This window comes from Poecilia reticulata, chromosome 10, assembly GCF_904066995.2.
Source record: "Poecilia reticulata chromosome 10, P_reticulata-male-v2, whole genome shotgun sequence".
Lineage (NCBI taxonomy): Eukaryota > Metazoa > Chordata > Actinopteri > Cyprinodontiformes > Poeciliidae > Poecilia > Poecilia reticulata.
Window position 1 is genome coordinate 16,070,437 of NC_088839.1, and position 22,259 is coordinate 16,092,695.

The following is a 22,259-nucleotide window of genomic DNA, read 5'->3' on the forward strand; positions in this document are numbered from 1 at the left end:
CCATGTTAATGCTGCAAACTACTGAAAATATGTTTTTGATGTCAATATATTCAAGTCAGTCTGCATGAAAGCTAGTCAAAACTGTCCTCCAGTTTTCTCATTGCTGTATGATCTGCAGGCTGCACAATGGTGGAGCTGGCATCACTGTCACCTTGTAGGAAGAAGACTGAAAGCCAGGCTGGAGTCTCTCTGCAGGCCGTTTGCATGTTGTCCTGCTGCTTGAGTGGGTTTTCTCTGGGTTCTCCAGCCTCCTCCCACATCCTGCAGTTCAAACACTTATCTGCTGGGTTTATGAGTGACTCTGAATTGCCGTTCGTGTGTGTGTCTATACATGGTCATGTGTGTCTCTCTGATGCCTTGAGATGAACTGGCAATCTGTCCAGGATGTACCTGCCTCATTTTCAGCCATCCAGCAACCCAATGATATGTGGGTTAAAGACCATGGACGGACGCACGGACGGACGGACAAGGAGACAAAGGAGCACAACAGGAAGCTTTGCTCGGCTGAATTTGGACTGTTTGCTGTCGAGAACTCTCTTCCTCTATTTGCTTCTTTTAAAAGGACTTTTATTTTCATCTTCACTCTACTTTTATTTTTGTCCTTAGAAAAAAAAACCTAGAACAGTTTTATTTAAACGTGTCTAAAATAGATTCATTTGTATTTTGTGTTTTATAAAATGTGAGACTTATTCTCTGCTCACAGTGTTGGTATTTTTTTTCTCACTGAGTTACACTTTTTAAATGTTTATGATCAATACTAAAAACACATATATATATATATATATATATATATATATATATATATATATATATATATATATATATATATATATATATATATATATATATATATATATATATATATAATTTTTTTTTTTTTAAATCAACTCACCAATGCTTATGTACTCACAAGGACAAAAACGTTTATTTGTGTTTATGCTTAGTTAAATCAGACTGTTCAATTACATTAAAGTCATCTGCATTTTCTTTTCTGGTGTAAGTGACAAAGTCCTTGTATTTGCTCTCCTTCAGTTTGAAGTAGAGCCAGATCCCGCCACAGGAAAGAATTGTTGCACCAAACATCAAACTGTGTACGAGCAGGGAGTTATCTGTGGAGACAAGAAGCAGATGTTTTATTGAAATAAAAACAGCAAAGTCAAGTATAAATTTTCTTAACATTTCTGGACACATTGTACTGCAGAAGATAAGATAAACTTTGTGATTTTTATGAATTTGTGATTTAGAATAGAGAAGAACTATTAACTTTTGGCCTTTACATTGCACAGATCACATTTAATGATTTAAAAAATGATAACTTTCTCACTTGCGAATGTCAAAAACAAAGTGAAAAGCAATTCCTACACAATAAGAAGTCTGGTTACAAAGTCCTTTTTTTCCCACCTTTACAAACAAATAGAGTTTTTTCCTCAGAGGCGTAGCTGACTTGATTACTGACTGAGCAGACCAGACGACCTGAGATGTTTTTTCTCAGAACTATGATGTTCGTCTCATTATGCTGAAAGAGGAGTTCAGAGTCTGTCAGTGTGTGTCCATCCAGAGTCCAGCTGTACTGAGGACTGTCCCCTCTCTGACAGAGACAGGACACCTTCATCTCTAACTGGGACAAACATTCAGAGACCAGCTGGACAGACGACACAGGCGCTAGAACGAGAAAACATTGTCATAAATATTTATAATGAATTTTTTGTTCCACAGTTTTCTGCAGGAGGAAATGTAAAAATGTTGTCCCAAAGACAGTCAGTTGCAACTTGCAGTGTGTTTGTTTCTACAACAGGAAATGCGGTAACATGTTAAATATAATACGAATACTTGCAAAAAGAAGTCTATTGATAAGTCGATTCCAGTCAGAATGTTTTTACCTTGAACAATCAGCTGAAGAGTTTGCAGAGTTTCCTGTCCTTCAGAATCAAATATTTCCAGAGTATATTCACCACTGTCAGACCTGCTGAGGTTCTTAAGGCTAATCGTATGATTGCCGGAAAGAAAGAATGATCTGTTTGGAAGGACACTTTGAAAGAAGTTATGCCCTTCACCTCTGAGGATTATGGATGTTTTATTTTTCCATTCATGTTTAGGTATTTCTGAGGCGTTGATCATCAGCCGGATGATCACAGTTCCTCCCAAAGCCCCAAAACACTGGGCTCTGTCCTCTGTGGCGTCGCAGTGAGTTTCTCCTGCTGTAAACTCTGAGAAAACAGATGTTAAAAACCAAAGCAGTTATCTGCGATCCTTGAAGTTCACAAAGTTATTTGCATTACACACTTACTTTAAGTTGATTATTACTGTAGATTGCGTTTGATGAAATCAGATGCTTGTTTGATTTTACATGGAAGCTGAACATAAAAGTTTTACTTAAAAAAAAAATGCTGATTTTTTTTGCATATGACAGAAAGTCATGATTGTGTTTTTGTTTTTGGTCATTTGTCATATATGTGAACATAACAATAGTGTGCTTTAAGTTAAAATCTCTCACTACCTCATAACTCCAATTCCAAAGATTTAAAGAATCATTCAGCAAATGAAATTTTGTGGTTTAAAAATCTTAGAATAGCTCAACCTGAAAAATAAAACCAGCTGCTCTTTGTATTAAGGACTATGTTTGTCTATAAAAACAAAAGTAAGCTGTGTTCAGTGCAACTTGCAGTGTGTTTGTTCTTCCTACCTTTACAAGCAGAGATGATCTGCTCTTTGAAACCAAAGCTGATGTGATTCCTGACTGAGCAGGCCAGGCTTCCTGAGACACTGTGTCGCAGAATAATAATGTTATTCTCATTGTTTGCTGATAGAAGTTCAGAGTCTGTCAGTTTGTCTCTGTCCAGAGTCCAAATGTACTGAGGGCTGTCCCCTCCCTCAGTGAGACAGGACACCTTCATCTCTAACCGGGACAAACACTCAGTGACCAGATGGACAGAAGACACAGGAGCTGAAAACGGAAAATTAAATTGCAAAGTGATTCTTTATGGGTAGAACTACAATAAAGTTAATTATCAGTCGAAGAAAACAAAGCTTCACCTTGAACAATCAGCTGAAGAGCGCGGCTTTCCATATTTCGTCCATTTGAATCAAAGATATTCAAAGTATATTCTCCGCTGTCTGTTCTCCGGAGGTTTTTGATTCTAACTGTACCAATGCTGGGAATAAAAAGAGATCTGTTCTGAAGGGTATTTTGAGAGAAATTGTACCCTTTGCCTCTAAGAATTACAACTCTTTCATTTTTCCATTCATATTTAGGTATTTCTGACACTTTGCTGAGCAGCTGGATGATCACTGTTGCTCCCAAAGCTACAAAACACCGACCTCCATCCTCTCTTCCATCACAGTGAGTTTCTCCTGCTGCAGATTCTGAGACAGAATAAAACGTGTTTCAAAGCAAAGCAGTAGATCAAACCGAGTCAATATCTGGCCACATGCTGCAGAGAGTAGTAATAATGCTGCTTTTTTTAGTGATGCACAGATCAAAACAATGCTGGCACATTTCCTGCGACATCCTCCCAGCTGATCCATCTCTATTTAATAATCTGATCAGACATCTGAAGTGTTTGTTGTCAGTTCATGGGAGCTACAGTCAGTCTTGATGAGGTTTCTTTTTAAAACTATATATACCAAAATTAGGGATGAAAATCTATGCAGGGTAGATGAAAAATGCTTATTCTTTCTCTCATTAAATGTATATATATACATATATTTAGGTATTTCTGAGGTGTTTTCAATCAGTTGAATGACCACATTTCCTCCCAAAGTGCTGTAACACTGAGCTGCATCCTGCCTGCCGTCACCGTCAAATTGCACAGCTGTAGATTCTGAGAAAAACACGTTGATAAAGCAAACGATTGTGATCCTTCAGAATCCAGTTGTTTATAATAAGTACACAAAACCATGAGTTTGCTTAATTACTAAATGTTAATGTTTACTGAATATGAGTGGTTTGTTCAGGAGGTATTCAGTACGTCCACTTTTATTTGGAGGCTGCATTTGAACATCAACACAAGTTTATTTTCTGGTTTACAAAAAGCCCACTGACAAAAAAAGTAAAGAACTGGTCATTTTTTTAAAGCTTTGGTTGCTCTAGTGACTTTTATTCGGGAATCCAACCTTGGACAGCTGCGCATACATCGGTGAGCCTCATGCACTGCCCTATTATCAATCATAATTATGTTTTGTTGCTCAGTCTTCTTTAGCTAAGCATGACAGAATAATAAAGAAATGTGAAAGAAAAGGGTCAAAATATTGTCTTTAGCAGCAAAATGACCACAACACCTCACACTGTTGCATATTAGTCTCTTACTTTCTCACGCGATGCATTGCACCTGCAGAAGTGACTCAAACATAATAGCTGTGATTGAATAGCAACATTACTAAAAATCTCCCATGCTATCCAGATTCTTCTCTCACTTCTGGATGGTTAAAACCGAACGTGAAAAATAAAACTGTTTTTTCAGTAAGTAGGTGGCGTGCGCAGTAAGATGCAGTGATCTTTTAAAACCGCTAATAAATTACCTGTTAGAGCTGGATGATGTTTTACGGTCTAAAACTAATAGGTAGAGAACTTTTCCCAAACTTTATTGCTAAACTGCAATAAAGTGTGATTAAAACAGGAGCTGAATGGTTGGTGCACCTGTTTTCAGTCATTTCTGAATGATCAATGATCAGGTTCTCTTCTGATTGTCTCCCCTTTAGAGGTGAACTGATTTGAGAAAAATTAATTTAAATCTAGCTGCAGAGATTTACCTCTTTGATGATAAATATGCATACAGTAAGTAAGTAAGTAAGTAAGCTTTATTTCTATAGCACTTTTCACAGACCAGGATCACAAAGTGCTGCACAAAGTATAAAAAATAAAACAAATTAAAAACAACATACAAACAATAAAACACAGTAGTACACTAAAAAGCAAGATTAAAAAAGTGGGTCTTAAGTTGTTTCCTGAAAGTGTCTATGCAATGTAGAGATCGAATGGTGCAAGGTAGCTCATTCCATAGGCGGGGCGCCACAGCTTTAAAAGATCTGTCTCCACGAGTCTTAAAAAAGGTCCGAGGAACCGTCAACAAGTTCAAATTCGACGACCTGAGGCTCCTAGTTGAAACATAAGGCTGTATGAGGTTCTTAATGTAGTCTGGCGTCTGTCCATGAAGAGCTCTAAAAGTCAGTACCAGGATTTTATAGTGCATCCTGTAAGATACAGGCAGCCAGTGCAAGCTTTTGAGGATGGGAGTAATATGTTCCCTCCTGTGGGTGCAGGTGAGCAGGCGTGCAGCAGAGTTTTGTACTACCTGCAGACGCATTAACTCCCTCTTATTAAGACATGTAAACAGACTGTTACAATAATCCAGTCTAGATGAGACAAATGCATGAATAATCATCTCAAGCTCACCATAAGTTACCATTTCACGAAGTTTTGAAATGTTCCGAATTTGGAAAAAACAATTCCTAACAAGTTGAGTCACGTGCCGCTCCATCGACATTGCTCCATCCATGAAGACACCCAAGTTGCGCAGGTTGCTCTTAACTGTGCAGCTCAGGTTTCCAAGGTGCTGCTTAATTCCAGACACAGCACTGTCAGGAGCAACAATCAAGGTCTCAGTCTTATTGGAGTTCAATAATAGGCTGTTTTCAGTGAACCATTTTGTCACTTCGGCCAAGCAACTAGTGAGAGCGCAAAGTTTATGCGGCTCACTAGGCTTGAAAGAGCAGTACAATTGAAGATCATCGGCATAGAGATGATAGGACACCTCACTAAACTTCTGAATGACCCTGCTTAAAGGAAGTAGGTACAGCAGGAACAAAACAGGTCCCAAGACCGATCCCTGCGGCACACCCCACAAAAGCCCTGCAGAATCAGACACTACATACAGTACACCACATGTTATTTAAGTCACTGGTTTTGAACGTACATTAAGATTCACAACATGAAAGCAGGAAAAAGGTTTCACATCCTTCCATTTAAAATGTGTTTCATGATTTCATAGCATTCATGTGACAGTGAATCACAACATGTTAATAGTTTCTTCAGCGTAGTGACTTACCGTGTTGGTTGTAATGAGAACTTAAATTAAGGCCAAAGTGTAAACAGTACACTTCTGAACAAATAGGGAATATTTCTCACATGGCATAAAGTAACCTCTGGTCAACTATTTATCACACTTATTTTTAAAAAGACAGGTTCTTATCCCTTATTCACTCACTTCCGCTTATTTAAATGTTGTAAAGAAAGTATATGGACGATTTGAAATTCAAAGTTTTTTAAATGTTCTCATTAAACAACCAAAAACCATAAACTCACCAGGGGTGAATCTGAGTAGGGTCAGCAACAATCCAACCACGACGTTCATGACTTGACAGTAGCTGCCAGGTCATTCAGTCCGGCCCAAATGCAACTCTGAAAACTGTCAAATGTCTCTCACAAATAATAAGGGTTGAAGGAGAAACTAACTCTGTCATCTGCCGAGATGACAAAGGAAATGATGAGATCTTGGTCAGCTCATGGTACATACATGCACCTTTCACTCATCCACCCACCCCCACTCATCCTCACCACATTCTTCTGCTACTGCAGTGCTAAAAGGTGTAAGTTTACCAAACACTGAGAGGAAACGGATTATCTTCTGCAGCATACGTGTGGTTTGTTGTGCCACAGAGGACAGACTGATTTATGTCGTAATTTTGCCCAACGTACAGAAAAAAACTGTAAATTTTTATATCTTTGAGATGCTTTTTACCTTTTGAAAGTATATTGTGGGTAATCTTGTTTCTCAAAACTTCAGTGAAATAAAACAAAAAAATATGTTTATAAAAGAACTAATACAGCATGTCAGCTTATCTGTTTTTATGTGCGTTTCTGGTGAATCTAAACAAGTTGTACTAAGTTGTTGGGCCTCGTGAGGGCTGGGAGGCAAATCAGGCCACTGAACAGAATAAAGAGGGTGTATAGAAACCACAGAGTGACAAAAAATCAGCTTTTGATCTGACCAATATGAACCACCCTCTCAGCTTTTGGAAAGTAGTTACAAAATGTTCAGGCTCAGTTTTAAAAAATATATGTTGTCCCGATCTTAAAATAATTATACCAAAGCTAACATTAATGTTGCAGATATATATATTTTTTACCATGACTGTACATCTGACGATTCTGTTATCCAACAACATTCTCCTGAAGCGCCCTAATAAGATTTTATTTTATTTTGAACAGCTGCAGTTCATAATAAATGTATAAAACACAGACTGTCAGGGTTTAGATCAGGCCATATTAGAATGACACTATGTACTTACTAATTATGTCAATTTGATTCACCAACAGTGCTCTGACTGGTAGATGTCAATAACTTTTTAATGCCAATTTTTTTGTATGTTTTTGTAATTTTTTTTCATTTAATTTTTTTATCATAATTCATACTTCATCATGTCGTCTTTATCTGGTTACAAAATTTGTCTGATTATCTGAAACTTTTAAGTGTGAAAAGAAAAAACCCATGAAATGTATGTTGACTGACAGAGAGGTGTGACAATGTTGAAATCAACGCAAAAAACAAGAAGAGTGATGACAAGCAAACTGGCAGTGACAGATCCGTAGATCCAGTAGGTGGCAGCATTGAGCAGGCTTACACTGAAGCGAGTTATTCCGCCAACTCATACTTATTAAAGCTGAATAAAATCAATGTCACTTCTAAAAAGTTACTGAAATAAAACTATAATGTCAATAGTATAGTTCTCTTTTATTAACTAAGTTAGTATTTTTATGGCTAACAACTCACTTTACAGTTTTTTTGTCTCTTGTTCTCTGTGCTCACATGTAATGCAGAGCTAAATAAGAGGACTTCAATTACATGATTCCAGACTCTTAACATTTTTAGAAGGTATTTATCTTTTCTATGAGTCTTTGTTTGGATAGTCTTAAAAATGAATTTAAACACATTTCAGCCTAAAAAAAATACTTACTGGTGCGTTTTCTCTCAATTTCAGGTCCTTTGTGGTTGTTTTGATTTCAGTTACCTTTGTGACATACCAAAAGCCATATCTAAGCTTTGATATTAAGAAACAATGATGTAATTGCACAAAATAATTTTAGAGAAAGTAAAAGCTCTATGCTAACTTTTCTGTACATTTCTGCTTTTGAAAAGAGCCTCATGGATTAAAAATAATGGCATAGTTTATGTTAATTGTGTTCCTTAGTGATTTGCATCAATGCAACAAATTCAAACAAATTGCATTTGAAGCTATAGCCAGTGATCAAGGGTGGAGCTCAGAAGTGTTCACAGTTCACCCTCCAGCAATAAAAACTATCAACCACCCTCAGCTCTCTGACCAGCCATCAGAGCTGTTTTGCATCAATCCTTGTGCACGGTGCGCCAACTCAACAAATTTATTAATTATTTTTACGCTTCCAGGCACAAGTAGAAAATATAACAGTAGACCCTGTGGTGAACTTCACCCTTGTCTGAGTAACTTTTTGGGACTTAAAGTTAGACTCAATGCTCTCCTTAAGTATTCTTGTATAGTTTCACACGGTGTATAATTACTAACCATTTTGCTGTTTTTACTTTGACAAAGACAGTGGATCAGTAGGCTGTCTGCCTCTTTCCTGTCATACAAGTTCACTGACCTTCATATTTTCACAACATGGGTCAGTTTTTGTTTTTAAAATAAAAAACAGCAAGAATTTCATTGTATTTTAATATTTTTTTACTTGCACAACAAACTTTATACAATTTTTAAATTAGACAGTCCGTGTAGTCAGTTTTTGTGGGGATTTTTAATTACATGTAGAACGTAAAAATGATCCCAATGTTTGCCCTATTACAAGAACGGCATAAAACTTTAAGAGGTTTTGGCACAGACTTTATGGTCTAGAAAATGTCTTAGTGTATTTTCAGCTTAGGCAAACCACAAAAGTTGAGAAAAGTAAAACGAGCATCAACCTTAAGTGTGTTTTGAAAAGTAAACCACATTAATTGAAAGTTTGAGGCGTCCTTACTTTGTCCCGTCCACCTGATTTCAATAATGCATATTTTGTAAAGGAGACCGCAGGAACCCAGGTCACCTAACTTTACGCACTTGTGCATAGATAGGGGCTACTGCAGCTACCTCCGACTGCTGAGGAAGCTCTGAAAGTGTTTCTTGTTTGACCTCCACTTCTTCTTCCACGCTTTCCTCTGTTTGCCTCTCCTGTTGTGCCACAATCCTGACTTCAGCATAAATAGGTTCGCTGTTGTCTTTCTCCACTGCAAAATGACAGAAAGGCATTGTTCAGGTAAACACACTTTTTTTTCTGTTCAACAAGAAATATAAATTACAAAAGCATTAAGTATGAAATCAGGTCAGTACCTTGGAAAGTATGTTTTTTCTTATGGGCGCAGATGAATCCTATTCCAGCAGCTAAGAGAAATAGAAGTGCTAAGAATACACTGGCCAATACTGCCAACAAGTCTGTTTGAGAAGCAAAGAAATAAGCAAACGTAGATCTTTACAGTCACGGTTTGATTAGTGGTGTGTTTCTAGGGGACACAACATGTAGTTGCCTTACCTTCAACACTGTATGCAGCAGCGTCAACACAAAGGGTGTTACCTTCTGCCAACACCCACTCAGATATCTGTGTCTCATTGTAAGTGCAGTTAATGAAAATGTAACCTGGGAGAAAGCAAACAATGTATGATTGTGATTGTGCCTCTGTTAAAGGAGTCAAGAAGTTGTTTTTTTTTTTTGTAGTTTTTAATCTTATTTACCACATGTAGATATGGTTTTCTCTGCTGAGAGAGAATTGAACCGATTCCAGACTGAGCAGACCAGACGTCCTGAGATATTCTGCCTCAGAACAATGACGTCAGTCTCATTACTTCCTGAGAAGAGCTCTGAGTCTGTCAGTGTGCGTCCATCCAGAGTCCAGTTGTATTGCAGACTATCACCTGCATCTGGGTGACAGGACACCTTCATCTGTCCCTGAGACAAACACTCAGGCACCAGCTTGATGGAGGACACAGGAGCTGAAAGAGAAACATTTGATTTATTTCTAGAAACTTGCAGATTTGTAGAAGAAGCACATATGTGGAAAATGCTAAGAAAATTACTAAGATGTTAAATGGAGATCTGTCATTGTGACAGATCTTCTTCCATATGGAGAAAAATCATTTACCTTCAACAATCAGCTGAAGATTTCTCTCTTCTATTTTTCGTCCGTCTGAATCGAACGTTTCCAAAGTGTAGTTACCGCTGTCATCTCTGCTGAGATTCATGATGCTGAACGTACCATACAGAGGAATAAAGATATTTCTGCCCTCAATGTCATTTGGAGCAAAATTGTTCCATCTCCCTCTTAGGATTGTTGACGTTTTATTTTTCCATTCATATTTGGGGGTTTGTGAAGTGTTGTTCATCAGGTGAATGACCACGGTTCCTCCCAAAGCTCCATAACACTTTGCTTCGTCTTCTCCGCACTCACATTGAGTTTCATGAGTCTTATCTGGAAACATTAGACAGACAACCTTAAAAGTTAAAAAGTAATGCCTAAGACTCCACAAACTAAATTCTAAAGAAAAACCTTAGAAATGATTTCCAAGAACTCAGATTAGATTATTTTTGAGACATGATCTCAGTGGTGTTACACGGTGAGGGTGTCAGGAACTGGAGCTAATTTCACAGAAAATGAGCCTGATAAAAAAATAAAAAAATATATAATAATCTGACTCATAAAAGAATTTAAGAAAAGATTTGTCAGATTTTCATTTGAAATTGTTTCTTGAGAACGACGTACAATTCTTTCCACTTCACCAGTATGTGAAGACATTAAAATTTGTTGCTGCTACACAACGGAGTATGACAAAAAAATAAATAAAAATCCAGTAGCATATCTACTTTTGAACATTTTTTGACCTTGGTCTGCTTTGCACTTGCATCTGATGAATTTGCTTGAAAGACAACCTTTAAAATAAGATAAACTGTCAGCGTTTGTGGCCTGTGTGATTGTGTTGTGACCTATCTGTTCTGATAGGTTGTGGTATTTATTCTTACAAACTAGTGGTCAGCTTAGGATTCATGTGCCTTTAAATGAAACATAAAAAAAACGTCCTCTGGTAGGTGACCTACTTTATCTATGTGTACGTGCTTGGTTTTATAGCAAAATTTATTTTAAACTTCAAGCAGTTTAAAAAACTTTGACACTGGTTAACACATGCTTTTTTATGTTAAAGATCATTCTGTGGGGAAGCGAAGCTTTCAGCCACAATGGTCACACCATCCATCAGTGTTAGCGCCATTGCACTAACTATGCTCAGAGAAACTGCAAACATCCACCACTAAAGAGAAAGTGAACCACAATCCCATTGCTGGTTTAACTAATGTCTAAAAATTATAATTATGGGAAGTGTGCAATTGTGAATTATGCTTTACATTAAGCACCAAAGCGAGAAAATCTGGCTGCATTCAAAGGTCTGATGCCCAAATGGACAGAGTGAATAAAGCAGATGCACTCTGATACATGAATAATGTTAAAACTCTGCTCCACCAAGTATGTTTAGATGATGCATACGTACACAAATGCGCACTCTCAAGTTTAAATTAGGAAGTCTAAACAAAACTCAACTGTGGTCGACTAACCTTCACAAAGAGATATCCTCCTTTCTTCTGAGACACGGCTGATCTTATTCCAAACCGAGCAGTTCAGGTATCCTGACATGTTTTGTTTCAGAATAATGATGTTATTCACAGGATTTCTGTTCACAATCTCTGTGTCTCTGGTTGGTTGTCCATTTAGAAACCAGGAGTACTGAGGACTGTCCCCACCCTCACAGAGACAGGACACCTTTAACAACCCCTGAGCCACACACTCCGAGATCATACGCACAGACAACACAGGAGCTGAAAAATGCATACAGATACAAACACTGAAATTAGAACCGGAATAGCATATTTTTATAAGGTCTCATTTAAATCATGCAAAGTTTTTCAGAATGTTATACGCCTAAGAGAAGGCCATATTATAAACAATAATTACCTAAACGAAATATGGTTATTTAAAAATCCAATTTACCTTGAACATGCAGCTGTAGAGTCTTGTTTTCTTTTCTTTTCCCATCTGAATCAAAAATCTCAAGCGTATATTTACCACTGTCGCTTCTGCTCAGGTTATTGATCTTGAATGTTCCGTTATTAAGAGTAAAGACAGATCTGCTGCTCATGGTGTTGGAAATAAGCTTATTGCTTTTGACAAAAAGAATAATTTGGGTTGACTCGTTCATCATTGATGCTTCCTTCTTCAAATTGAATCTGTGTTTTTCTGAGGTTTCGTCCATCAGCTTGAAGGCCACAGTTCCTCCCAAAGCGCCGTAGCACTGAGCTCCCTTCTGTCTGGCATCACAGTAGGTTTCAGCTGCTGAAGATTAAAAAAAAAAGGTACAAAGAAGAAAAGCTTTTACCCTTTAGTTACTACAGAATCAAAAACAAAGCAAGCTAGTTGGAGCATTTGTGTGGGAAACCAGTTTGCTGAAGCAAGCCCACGGTTTCCAGAACTCTTCTTGTGTGAACATAAAGCAAAGCAGAGGATGTTTTTCATTTATGGCTGAGTTACATTGGTAAAAGACGAATGATAAGTGGTATTTAAAGCCCAAAAAATTGCTTTAAACATATCATTCATCTGCATCAGTTACAAATCAATGTCTTCAGTCATTTCTTTCAGGCAGAAGTTTCTTCAAATGTAGTGACTTGCTTTTTGCGATGAAATAAATGAATAAAACTTGAAAAACTTACCATGTGACACTTCCAGGAGCACAATCAACAGTCCAACCACAGCTTTCATATCTACCCAGGAGCTGCCACTCTGCTCTGTGCAGGTAAACTACCCAGAATGGTGTAAAATGGTTCCTGTTAGTAATCAGCCTGAGAACAGAAGCCGTGGGCGCACAGATGAAAAAGGAAATGATGAGAGCGTGGTCACTTCTCAACCAAAGACGGAACACCTCCCCCCAGCCAATAGTACTGTTTTGTTATGGTAGTACTAAGAAAGCAGACTTTCTCATGTCTCTGTGGCCACAGACAGTGTTTTTGCGTCATAAACGTGACTGCTTTGCCGAAGCAGAGGTAAAGGATGTTTGCATTAGATTGACGACACTCAAGATAAAAATATTGAGGCATCTTCACCTTGCGCATAGTTTTAACTTCTTGCATCACAGCAAGAATCTTTTGAGATTGAACCTCAGCTAAGACCTTCCTGAGCGATGGTGCCGTCTACTTCTCACAAACCAAAACATATACGTTAGGCTATTTACTAAAATCCCCTTATGTTTGAGAGTCTGCATGCTTGGTTTGTGTCACTGTAATGAACTCGAGACCTATTCACGTCCTGACGGCAATAGAGAAGAGTGGTCGCCATCTTGGGTAAAGTAAACAATGGATGACTATTCTTTCAATTTGGGTTTTGACCTGTTTTAGACATGTTTCCCTCAGAAACCTGTGGCAGTACAACTAATTTAACAATCCGTTAAAAAGGGGTGAACAATTACAGCAAGGACAAGCGTGATGTTCACAAAGTTTTCCATATTTATTCTTATCCTGTTGAGAAGTACAAGGGTACTAAAGTTAATTTCAACCATCACAAGGAGGGAAGTGGGCACCGGTCTAGATCAGAGGACCAGGGGGGACAAATGGATAAATGTAGTTACCGAGTCACTTAATATCTTGTAAGGTAACAACAAGACAGTGCCATCACATGTTGACTTCATTTCTCTTTCTCTCTGTCTCCAGTTTAGTGTTTTAAGCTACACTTTGTTGGACTTCCTGTGATTTAAAAAAATATTTACAACCATGCAGCTCTTCTTGTTCCCACTAGATGTCCTCATTGCTCACTTTAGACTCGGTGAACATCCGCTCTGCACGAGTAAAAAACCCAATTGTTTCCATTCGCCAACTCATCCTCCCAGTACATCCGCTCAGTGGTTTCATCACGGTCCATTTCTCTGTTTCCCTTCATCTTATTTTACTTTCCCTTTTTTTTTGCTTGGTTATGTTTATTTTTAACATTGTGTATTTTTTTTTTAAATAAAAAAATTAAAAAGTCTTCATCCTGAGCCAGTGTTCAGGGCACCTGCATCTGGATGCATAATAACAAGATTCCTCAAAGAACTACGATGTAAAGTTTCCACATCACCAAATAAATAACATATTTTGAAGCACCTAAAACAGGCATGAGATCATTTTTATTTTAGGTTAAGAAATCAACAAGAAATCAACCAATTGGAAATCAACCAATCCAACCAATCCAACAAGGCTAAAGATCACAAAGCAAGTCATGATTTAAATGTCATCATGGATTCGTTATTGAATTTTAACAACCAAATCCAACCTTTAATAACAACTTAAAAAAGATAAACTTTGTCTTTGCAAAACAGGGCACAGAAAAACTGGTGCCTGCTTTTAATTTGACTGTCAAAGTCCCAGTTATCTTCAGTAAAATTAGTCATGGTAAACCAGTCCTTAAATCACTTGAAAATACAGAATTTCACATCTTGGTCTTTAAAGCACTGAAGAGTCTTCACCCTAAAAACATGTCAGAGTATCGTGTCAGATATGAACCATGTGCACGCCTCCCTACGATCAGTTCTTAACAAGAGGGGCCAGCTTTTGGCTTTTAAGCCCCTGAGCTTTGAAAACTTGAGATGTGCAGAAACTGTTTGCTTCTGTAAATCAAAACTGAAAACATGATTTTCTTTGGCATTTCCATAAAGGCCATAGATGGCTTTATCATTTAAATACTACAATGTCTTAGCTTTTTATTTGTTTAGTTTGTTATTTTGTCATTTCATTTTCAATGTGTATTTTTTGTCTCTGATCTATTTGATTTGCCTTTAGGTCACCCCGCAGTTGCAACATTGAAACTTTATTCTAAACTCTTGTTGCAGTATTTTAGCTGTTTAACACCACGCTTTTAGCAGACATTTAATTTGAGAAAAAACTGCAGCTGGACCAACATCACAGATATTTGACACCAAGAAGGTGAGGAGGGTCCCAACAGATGAGAAGTTGACAGTCTTTTATTTAGTGTGCGTGCTTAACGTAGATCTATAGGAGTCAGATCCATTTGCAGCCGTCATTATGTGTGGAAGAAAAACACTTAAGGCAGCCAACTCATGCAGAATATTTGCCACGTTTTTACTTCCCAACACTGACAGAAATTAAAGGCAGAAATTAAAATGAACTACAACAAACAAATAACGATATCAAAATGAAACAGAAAGAAAATTTACAGAAATTACCTCAGGATAACTCGACCTATAGTAGTATACCCAGAAATTAAGTAAACTGTGGTTCCAAAATGGTACAGATTGAAAGCTCCATGTATTGGTTACAACAAATAATAAAAGAAAAGCTTGAGGTTATTTTGACATGAGCTGACAGAAGTGAAACAAAGTAAACGTGTCTACACACAGGACATTTTTTTTTCCTCTTTTTAATTTTTCTTTCATTCTCTTGTTCCTCTCAGGTACTGTCTGGCTGTTTCACATTCAAAATTATTCTAATTATTGTAGATTCACAATAACTTTTGGCCATTCAATGTGTAGCGGGAGAAAGAACGCGCCACAACATAAAATCAAATACATTCACAAAGCCTGATCTTTCCAGAAAATCAGGTTGACAATCAGGTTGACTGTTAAAAAAAAGTCAACATCCAAACTAAAGTTGGACATAAAAACTTAACTTTACTTTGCACTAGGCCACTTTCTCAACTGCAAAACGAGGAGAGGAAAACCACCACAATACAGACTACGGCTTGTGTTTTCTGAGGAATTAAACCACAACAAAAGAGTTAGGTTTTAGTTCTACAGATTGCTTTGTTATATGCAATATGTAAAAATCAGATTGTTTTGTGATCAGGACTAAACGATTGCTTCTGACCCTGCGTCTTACTAAAGTTAAACTTTGAAATTAAACAGAAAACATTCTGGAAGGAGATACAGTAAACACACTATTTACAATAATTGATGCTGAAGGGCGAATTTAATTTCAACAGTATGTTGATTTGATGTGATTTATGCCAGCAAGTTACGAATCAAACTAGAAAAAAAGGTGTGGAGAAAAATAAGGTAATTTTTGAGTTTTAGGTCAGTTCCTGATTATAGATAAAACAGTTCATGTGGGTTACTATAAGGGGTGTTTAAGGATGTGCATGACTTAGTTTCACTGCCTTTAAACTTTGGCCTAACCAGTGAAGCTCTGCAGCTGGTTCCGACAAACAGTGCAAACCAGTTTTTGGCTTAAATCCAAGATAAAATAGATTGCTGTTGGATTTAATCTGATTTATTGATTTTACCCTCAATGTCAGACTTTAGCAGGATTGCAGATCTGGGATGGAAAGTATCTTACAGATTCCTGAAGCTGAGTTTGTGTGGCAAAGGTTCAAAGTTTGTTGATTGAGATGCAGCAAAGTTTCTTTATTAAATAAAGCAGCTCAGCAAAGTGTAAGTATTGGATGTTAGATGGAATAAACAGGAGCATTATAAACTAATGATGGTTTAGGCATGAACACCGTTAGAGGCAGGTATTTCTGTCAAGAAAAAAATTTCTTAAGATGGTAAAAACCCAGTTTGGGAGAGGTTTTTAGGTCTGCGTCCACTTCTGATGGTCGGTGTGGTTGAGATTGTCAATAATCATTCTCATAGGATTTGTCCGTTGTCTTTGCTTGGAAAAAGAAAAGACATTTTTTTTTTTTTTACACAAGAAGAAAAGAAGTTCCCAAAACATTTACTGGCATTGAATGATGTCGATGTCAGGTGTTTTAGGTGCTACCTTTGGTGTTTCTACGTCTCTTCAATCTGCAACAGATGCAGCAACTTAACAGCACAATCAGGAGGAGGGCGCCAAGTGCCACACTGCACGGCAGCAGGATAGGATAAATGTTTGCTGAGGAAGTAAAGTACAATAAAAACATGTTAGGTATAGTATAGCGTTGGTGACCCAACATAAATCCGCCATAGTGCCACAGATTATTTTGCTGTTCAACTAACACTAAGAAAGTTTGCTGTGACTTTTCTAACAGATTATTACTTAACCAGGACATTTATATTTAAATGAGGACTTCTGACTTAGTGTCTTAAGATAAACAGTCTTAACAGGAAACACTATTTACAAATTTAGATGCAGCAGATATGCTAATTACAAGTTATTTACCAGCATTTTCTTTGCAAGACCCTGGCACACAACATTGATAGGCAAACGTGAAGTGTTTCATTTGAGATGCTACATCAAGTTCTGAGATTGGAAACGGTGAACCTAAAACATGAATTGCTTCATTTCTTATCTACATTTTGAAATATTTACTGTAAGAGTGAGCTTGCACAACGCTCATTGCAGGGTTAGGGACGTTCACCCTCAGCTAAATAAGCCAAAATTATCCAGTGGCTCCAACTCAAACTGCCATATAACTGAATAAAATTAAAAGCAGAGCTACACACCCAGAGTAACATCTGCTGCAAGTATCTGTTAAACCAGAGCCAGTTCCTGGGACTGAACCACACCTATCCACCACAAGTTTCACAACTTTGATTAATGCCGAACAAAAGCTACAAACTTCTAGCAACTCTTAACAAGTAGAGGTTAAAACATTACTAGAAAATTACTAGAAAAGAAAAAGTACTCTATAAAATTGCAAGAAAAGGCAGAGAAACAAGACTTAAGAAATGTGAACTTGCCTTTAACTTGAAGGTTGAATTCGATTTTTGTTAGATGTTTCCCATTGGTATCATGTCCCTCCACCACATATCGACCTGCATCATTCCACGCCACGCTGTTAATCTTTAGTGTTCCTGTGTCGACTGAGAATTCTGTTCTGTTTTTATATGCATCAGCTACCTGCACTTTATCTCTCTTTAGAGAAAATATTTCAGAACGATTTGTTTCAGTATAAACCTTGTAGCAAACTATATTGTAGCCTGTTGCATCGGTCAATAACTTGATGTTGACAGATCCTCCAACAACAGGAGAGCACGGGGATGTGGTCGGGTTGGCATCACATTTAGTGTCGGGGGTTGGAAGAAATGCTGTGAAAAGACGCATTTAAATAGCATGTAAATTATCTGGCATCACTGACATTACATCATGCTTTTGTTTATTAGTAATTATTGATGTTCTGTATCTTACCATGACTTCCTCCAGCCAATACAACAAGAAGAAGAATAAATTGCTCCATGCTGCTGCTCCTTTATTATGTGGCTTTAACCTCGTAAAAATACCTGAAATGTTACAAACACACAGAGGTAGAATAATGCTATCAACCTTCCATGAAGCTCAGCTGTCAGACTGTGCCAGAACCTCGCAGGAACTACAAAAGGTGGGGTGTTGCTGATATTTACAACACGGAAGGAAATAAATTTTTAACGGTCTCACTTCTTGAAAAGTCAAAAAAAAGCTGTTGGCCTCATGCCATTGCTACATAGTCTTGAGAAAATATGTCTTGCGTGTGACAAAGTCTCTCTTTCCCCTTTACATATTACATCATACATATTATTGAACCTGGAGCCACCCGGGTGACAATATTTTAACCGCATGTTGCCAATGCGTCTTGGATTTTTATTTTGTGTACTTACTCTACCAAAAAGAGGAAGAAAGACAAAGGAAGCTTTAGAGATATGACAAGATGAGATGCTTGTAATGAAATAAAATATGCAGAATCTTACTGTGGGAAACAAATAGACTTCTGGGTGCATGTCAGTGCCAGCCTAGCATTTAAGCCTGTGGTTTTTACTGTCATATCTGTTTATGTCTTGTGTCGCAGTTGGCTGAGGCACAAGACAAGCTGAATTTTTATTTTGCAGCATTTACTTTGAGCTCATGCAATGTGGCATTAACCTTAAAGGTGAACAACTTCTCAAATGACATGGAGGTGCAATGAACTAATTGGATCTGTTAAAATAAAGAAAACAAATATATCCCACAGCATGACGCTGCCACCACCACCATGTTTCACAGTGGGTATGGTGTGTTTCGTCAGAGAAATACTAGATCAAAGTTTTCCTCCACATAGTGTTAAAGGTTTGCCAGACATCTCATTATAGGGCCTTAAACTTGTCTGCATGCTGTCTTCTCTACACTCTTTGTGGCAAACAGAACTTCTTTCAACAATTGCTTTTCTTGTCCCACTTTACTATGTTGTATGAGTTTTAGAGTACACAACTATTAAGGCTCTTCTCTCTTGCACAAACCTTTCTTAAAAAGGTTTTTGTGCAAATTGTTATGTCTGGGTAGATTTACCACAATCTTTACCCTGACATATCTGTTGTGTTCCCTCATTTTCATGGTGTTTTTTGTTTACTAATGTTCTGTAAAAATCAAATGTAGCATACTCGGATAAAACTACACAAATATGTACTAATATGGTTGCTATTGAAAGCAATGGGCTGGTATAGATTTTCAATAGGGGTATCAAAGTAACTGAGGCTAATTCATGCCACACTATAAAATTTTAGTAATTCACAATTTTGAAAATCGTGTATCTCCTCTTGTCTGCTCTGGGTTAATTTGCCTCTTAAATCCAAATAAAGGGCATTGACATTTAAGGCACTGCAGTTCACAGCAGATGTGTGGAAAAATAAAAGCACAACCACACAGGCAGCTTACGGTGTTAGAAACCTTTGAGCAGAGTGAGAGAGCGTGTGGTCTGCTGGTGGTTGGGGTTGGGGTAAATGGGGCAGACATGCATTCAGAGGTTGGAGAGTGTGGGCGGGTGAGGTGGGGGCTGGTTGCTTTTACAACACATTATAATATATTTAACACAGTAAAATAGCTGTAGATGCTACATTACGGTTAACTTTGAAATATACGTGACATTGTTGAGTTGAATATCTTTATTCACTTACTAACAATGTAAAAATGCTCTCATAGTTTTAGATATTTGTCCGATTGTGACCTGGTTTTTTTGATTTGCTTTGGGAGTGATGGCTTCTTCGTCTGTGAGTGGCCTTTTTGTCCATGTTGGTGCAGTGGTTCAGCCACGTAAATTCCTGTTTAAGTAGAAAAATATTTTTAAAAAATGTTGGATGGATTCCTGCTGTTTAACATTTAATATGGAACAAAAAGCACTCAGGTGGGGGAGGCTTATTACAGGACGTTACCAAGGTGCTTATACTTGTATATCATGCCTAGACAAATGGCACCTTCAGAGCACTGGAAGTTTTATTCAAGAATGAACCAGATTTTTGGGTGGTCCAGTATTGTCTTCCTGATTTCCTTTGATTTTTCCATGATCTCATTACATTTGAAATCTTTTTTTTTTAATGTTTTTTGAAAGTGTTTCTCAAAAACACTGTCAAAAGTGTTTTTGAGAAACACTTGTTCTGGAAATGTAAGAGCAAGTACTAAACGTTTTGAGAACAAAAGACGTAGACCTGCTTTCAGATTGAAAATGTGTGCTTCTCGAATTGTGGCAGAAAAATTCCCCCATGTAAGTGTAATCAGACAAGTGAGAAGGTGTCCTTTAGGCACAAGGAGTGCAGCAGACATCTGCCTGGGAAGCATCACAAGACGCCAAAACATTGGGATATCATTTTATGCTGTGTTTGGGGAGACCTATACATAGGGCATCACAGATCTGCACATAAAGTGATATCACACTGTCAACTGAAAGAGGAATACCTTAAAAAAACTTTAAGCGAAAAAGGAACCTCTGAATGTTGGCAGAGTCTTTGAGGAACTGAAAAAAAAAGTACTGTCGGCACCAGAATGAGTGTAGATTAGTATTGTCTGCCCTTGTACCAACAAACTGCCCTTGCTCCAATTGAGGCCTAAGTGCTTCTTGTCTTTAGGCCTGAACTTGGAGCCCAGGAGATTCTCCAGCATCTCCATCAGAAAATGTTTGCAGGTAGAAACTGAGAAGAGCCAAAAAAAAAAAGAAAAAAAGATGTTGCAATGCGTGTGGCACTGAGTGATTTGAAGCCTCATCAGCAGAGGAACTGTTTTGGTTCTGGACAACCTGCAGTAAAGACCACTTCCTGTCGGGTTGAGGAACATTTTTGCGTGACTGGACAAATGTTACAAAACTTGATTTTATCCTGTGCTGACATTCAAATTATTACACAATTTGATAATAAAAAGTAACAATGAGAAACAGGACATAAAGTCAACCATTCTGCTTTCATTTTATAATTTATCATACAGTTTAGAAATATACTATTTTATGTAGCGGAGAATGCATACTTTGCAGAGTGGCCCCAGTTTCAATACTTAACTTTTGGGTGGGAATTATTTTTGTTTCAACAGAATGCATGTATGTAATATGCACGTTTGCATTACTCTTTAGAGAGTGATGCAAACATGAAAGAGGTTTTAATTTTTTTCTGACCATAAATGCTTAAAAATAGACTGTGTGACTGTGGGTTGAAACTGGCAATGTGGCCACAGTTTCAACAACCTTTGTTTTTTCTTCTTTTTTTTTCATTTGCAGGTATCCGTCTGCTCGCTGTGGTTATTATAGCTTTAGCTTTCAGTGTAAATAAGGAAAATCCTTGAGCAGACATGAAGCATGCCTTTTATTATCACCAGGACGCAGCTGCTGGCAGTGCAGCCATTCAGAACCTTTTTAATTTTTTTTTAAGTGCTTCAATCAAGATTATATATTTTCAGTCACATGTTGGAGGGTTTTTCCAAGTGTGATGAAGATTCATTTGTGTCAGAGTGTGAGGTGGTAAGGTCACATGTGTGAGTTTCTGCAAACCAGCAGAGGGAAACCTTCCTCCAACTAGTGAGTCATGCTGTTTTATTTTAAAACCAAAGTTATCTGTCAGAAAATCTGACTCTTTACAGTATAAGATGAATGCCTTTCTTTTCGCATTGAAGACACAGAAGTGTTTTTGTGTCTGTGTTTTTCACTGTTAAACACACTTTGTATTTATGTTTATGGCTTTATGTGTGTTATGAGAAAAATATAAAATTAAAGTGGATATATGAATTGTTTATACTTGCTTTCTTATGCATTTGTTATTTTTGGTAAAGGAGATGGCCTTGGTGGCATTACACTGAATGACTTCAGTAGTTTCTCACCAAGGTTATGCTTTTCTACTTTAGTAAGGTGATCTACAGGGCCTCGCCTAAGTATTCATATTATTTAAGCTTTTACTTTCCAATCCCTATTATTTGTATTTAATGCAAAGACAAAGCAACACATAATTGTGAAGTGGAAAAAAAAAGATAAAAAGTTTTCTGTTTTTACAAATAGCAAAAATGTAACATGTGTATTCAACCCCATTTACTTTGATAATTCTTATTAACT

At 37.4% G+C, this 22,259-nt stretch overlaps 2 protein-coding genes across 2 annotated transcripts; both read right to left on the reverse strand.

Annotated features, from left to right (window-relative positions):
* Positions 1-898: 898 nt before the first annotated feature.
* Positions 899-6,678, reverse strand: LOC103471719 (contactin-4-like). The gene is made up of 6 exons (XM_008420900.2): positions 6,302-6,678; positions 3,034-3,363; positions 2,684-2,944; positions 1,881-2,207; positions 1,402-1,662; positions 899-1,109 (listed from the first exon to the last, which is right to left on the reverse strand). Exons 1-6 carry the CDS (start codon positions 6,348-6,350, stop codon positions 925-927), a joined length of 1,413 nt encoding a protein of 470 aa, XP_008419122.2. The 5' UTR covers positions 6,351-6,678; the 3' UTR covers positions 899-924.
* Positions 6,679-8,673: 1,995 nt separating this feature from the next.
* On the reverse strand, positions 8,674-19,176 carry LOC103471290 (contactin-3-like). The gene is made up of 11 exons (XM_008420184.3): positions 18,137-19,176; positions 17,689-18,036; positions 16,787-16,900; positions 12,755-16,678; positions 12,039-12,380; positions 11,606-11,866; positions 10,146-10,472; positions 9,739-9,996; positions 9,539-9,643; positions 9,340-9,441; positions 8,674-9,236 (listed from the first exon to the last, which is right to left on the reverse strand). The coding sequence occupies exons 4-11, from the start codon at positions 12,801-12,803 to the stop codon at positions 9,052-9,054; spliced, it is 1,629 nt and encodes a 542-aa protein (XP_008418406.2). The 5' UTR covers positions 12,804-16,678; positions 16,787-16,900; positions 17,689-18,036; positions 18,137-19,176; the 3' UTR covers positions 8,674-9,051.
* Between the last annotated feature and the right edge of the window lie 3,083 nt (positions 19,177-22,259).

Coding starts and splice junctions, on each gene's coding strand:
- LOC103471719 (XM_008420900.2), bottom strand. CDS start 6,350: ATGAACGTCGTGGTTGGATTGTTGCTGACCCTACTCAGATTCACCCCT. Junction 3,364..6,301: donor CCTACTCAGATTCACCCCTG/GTGAGTTTATGG, acceptor ATTCTGTCTCAG/AATCTGCAGCAGGAGAAACT. Junction 2,945..3,033: donor TCTTCAGCTGATTGTTCAAG/GTGAAGCTTTGT, acceptor TTCCGTTTTCAG/CTCCTGTGTCTTCTGTCCAT.
- LOC103471290 (XM_008420184.3), bottom strand. CDS start 12,803: ATGAAAGCTGTGGTTGGACTGTTGATTGTGCTCCTGGAAGTGTCACAT. Junction 11,867..12,038: donor TCTACAGCTGCATGTTCAAG/GTAAATTGGATT, acceptor TGCATTTTTCAG/CTCCTGTGTTGTCTGTGCGT. Junction 9,237..9,339: donor GAAAAAACATACTTTCCAAG/GTACTGACCTGA, acceptor GTCATTTTGCAG/TGGAGAAAGACAACAGCGAA.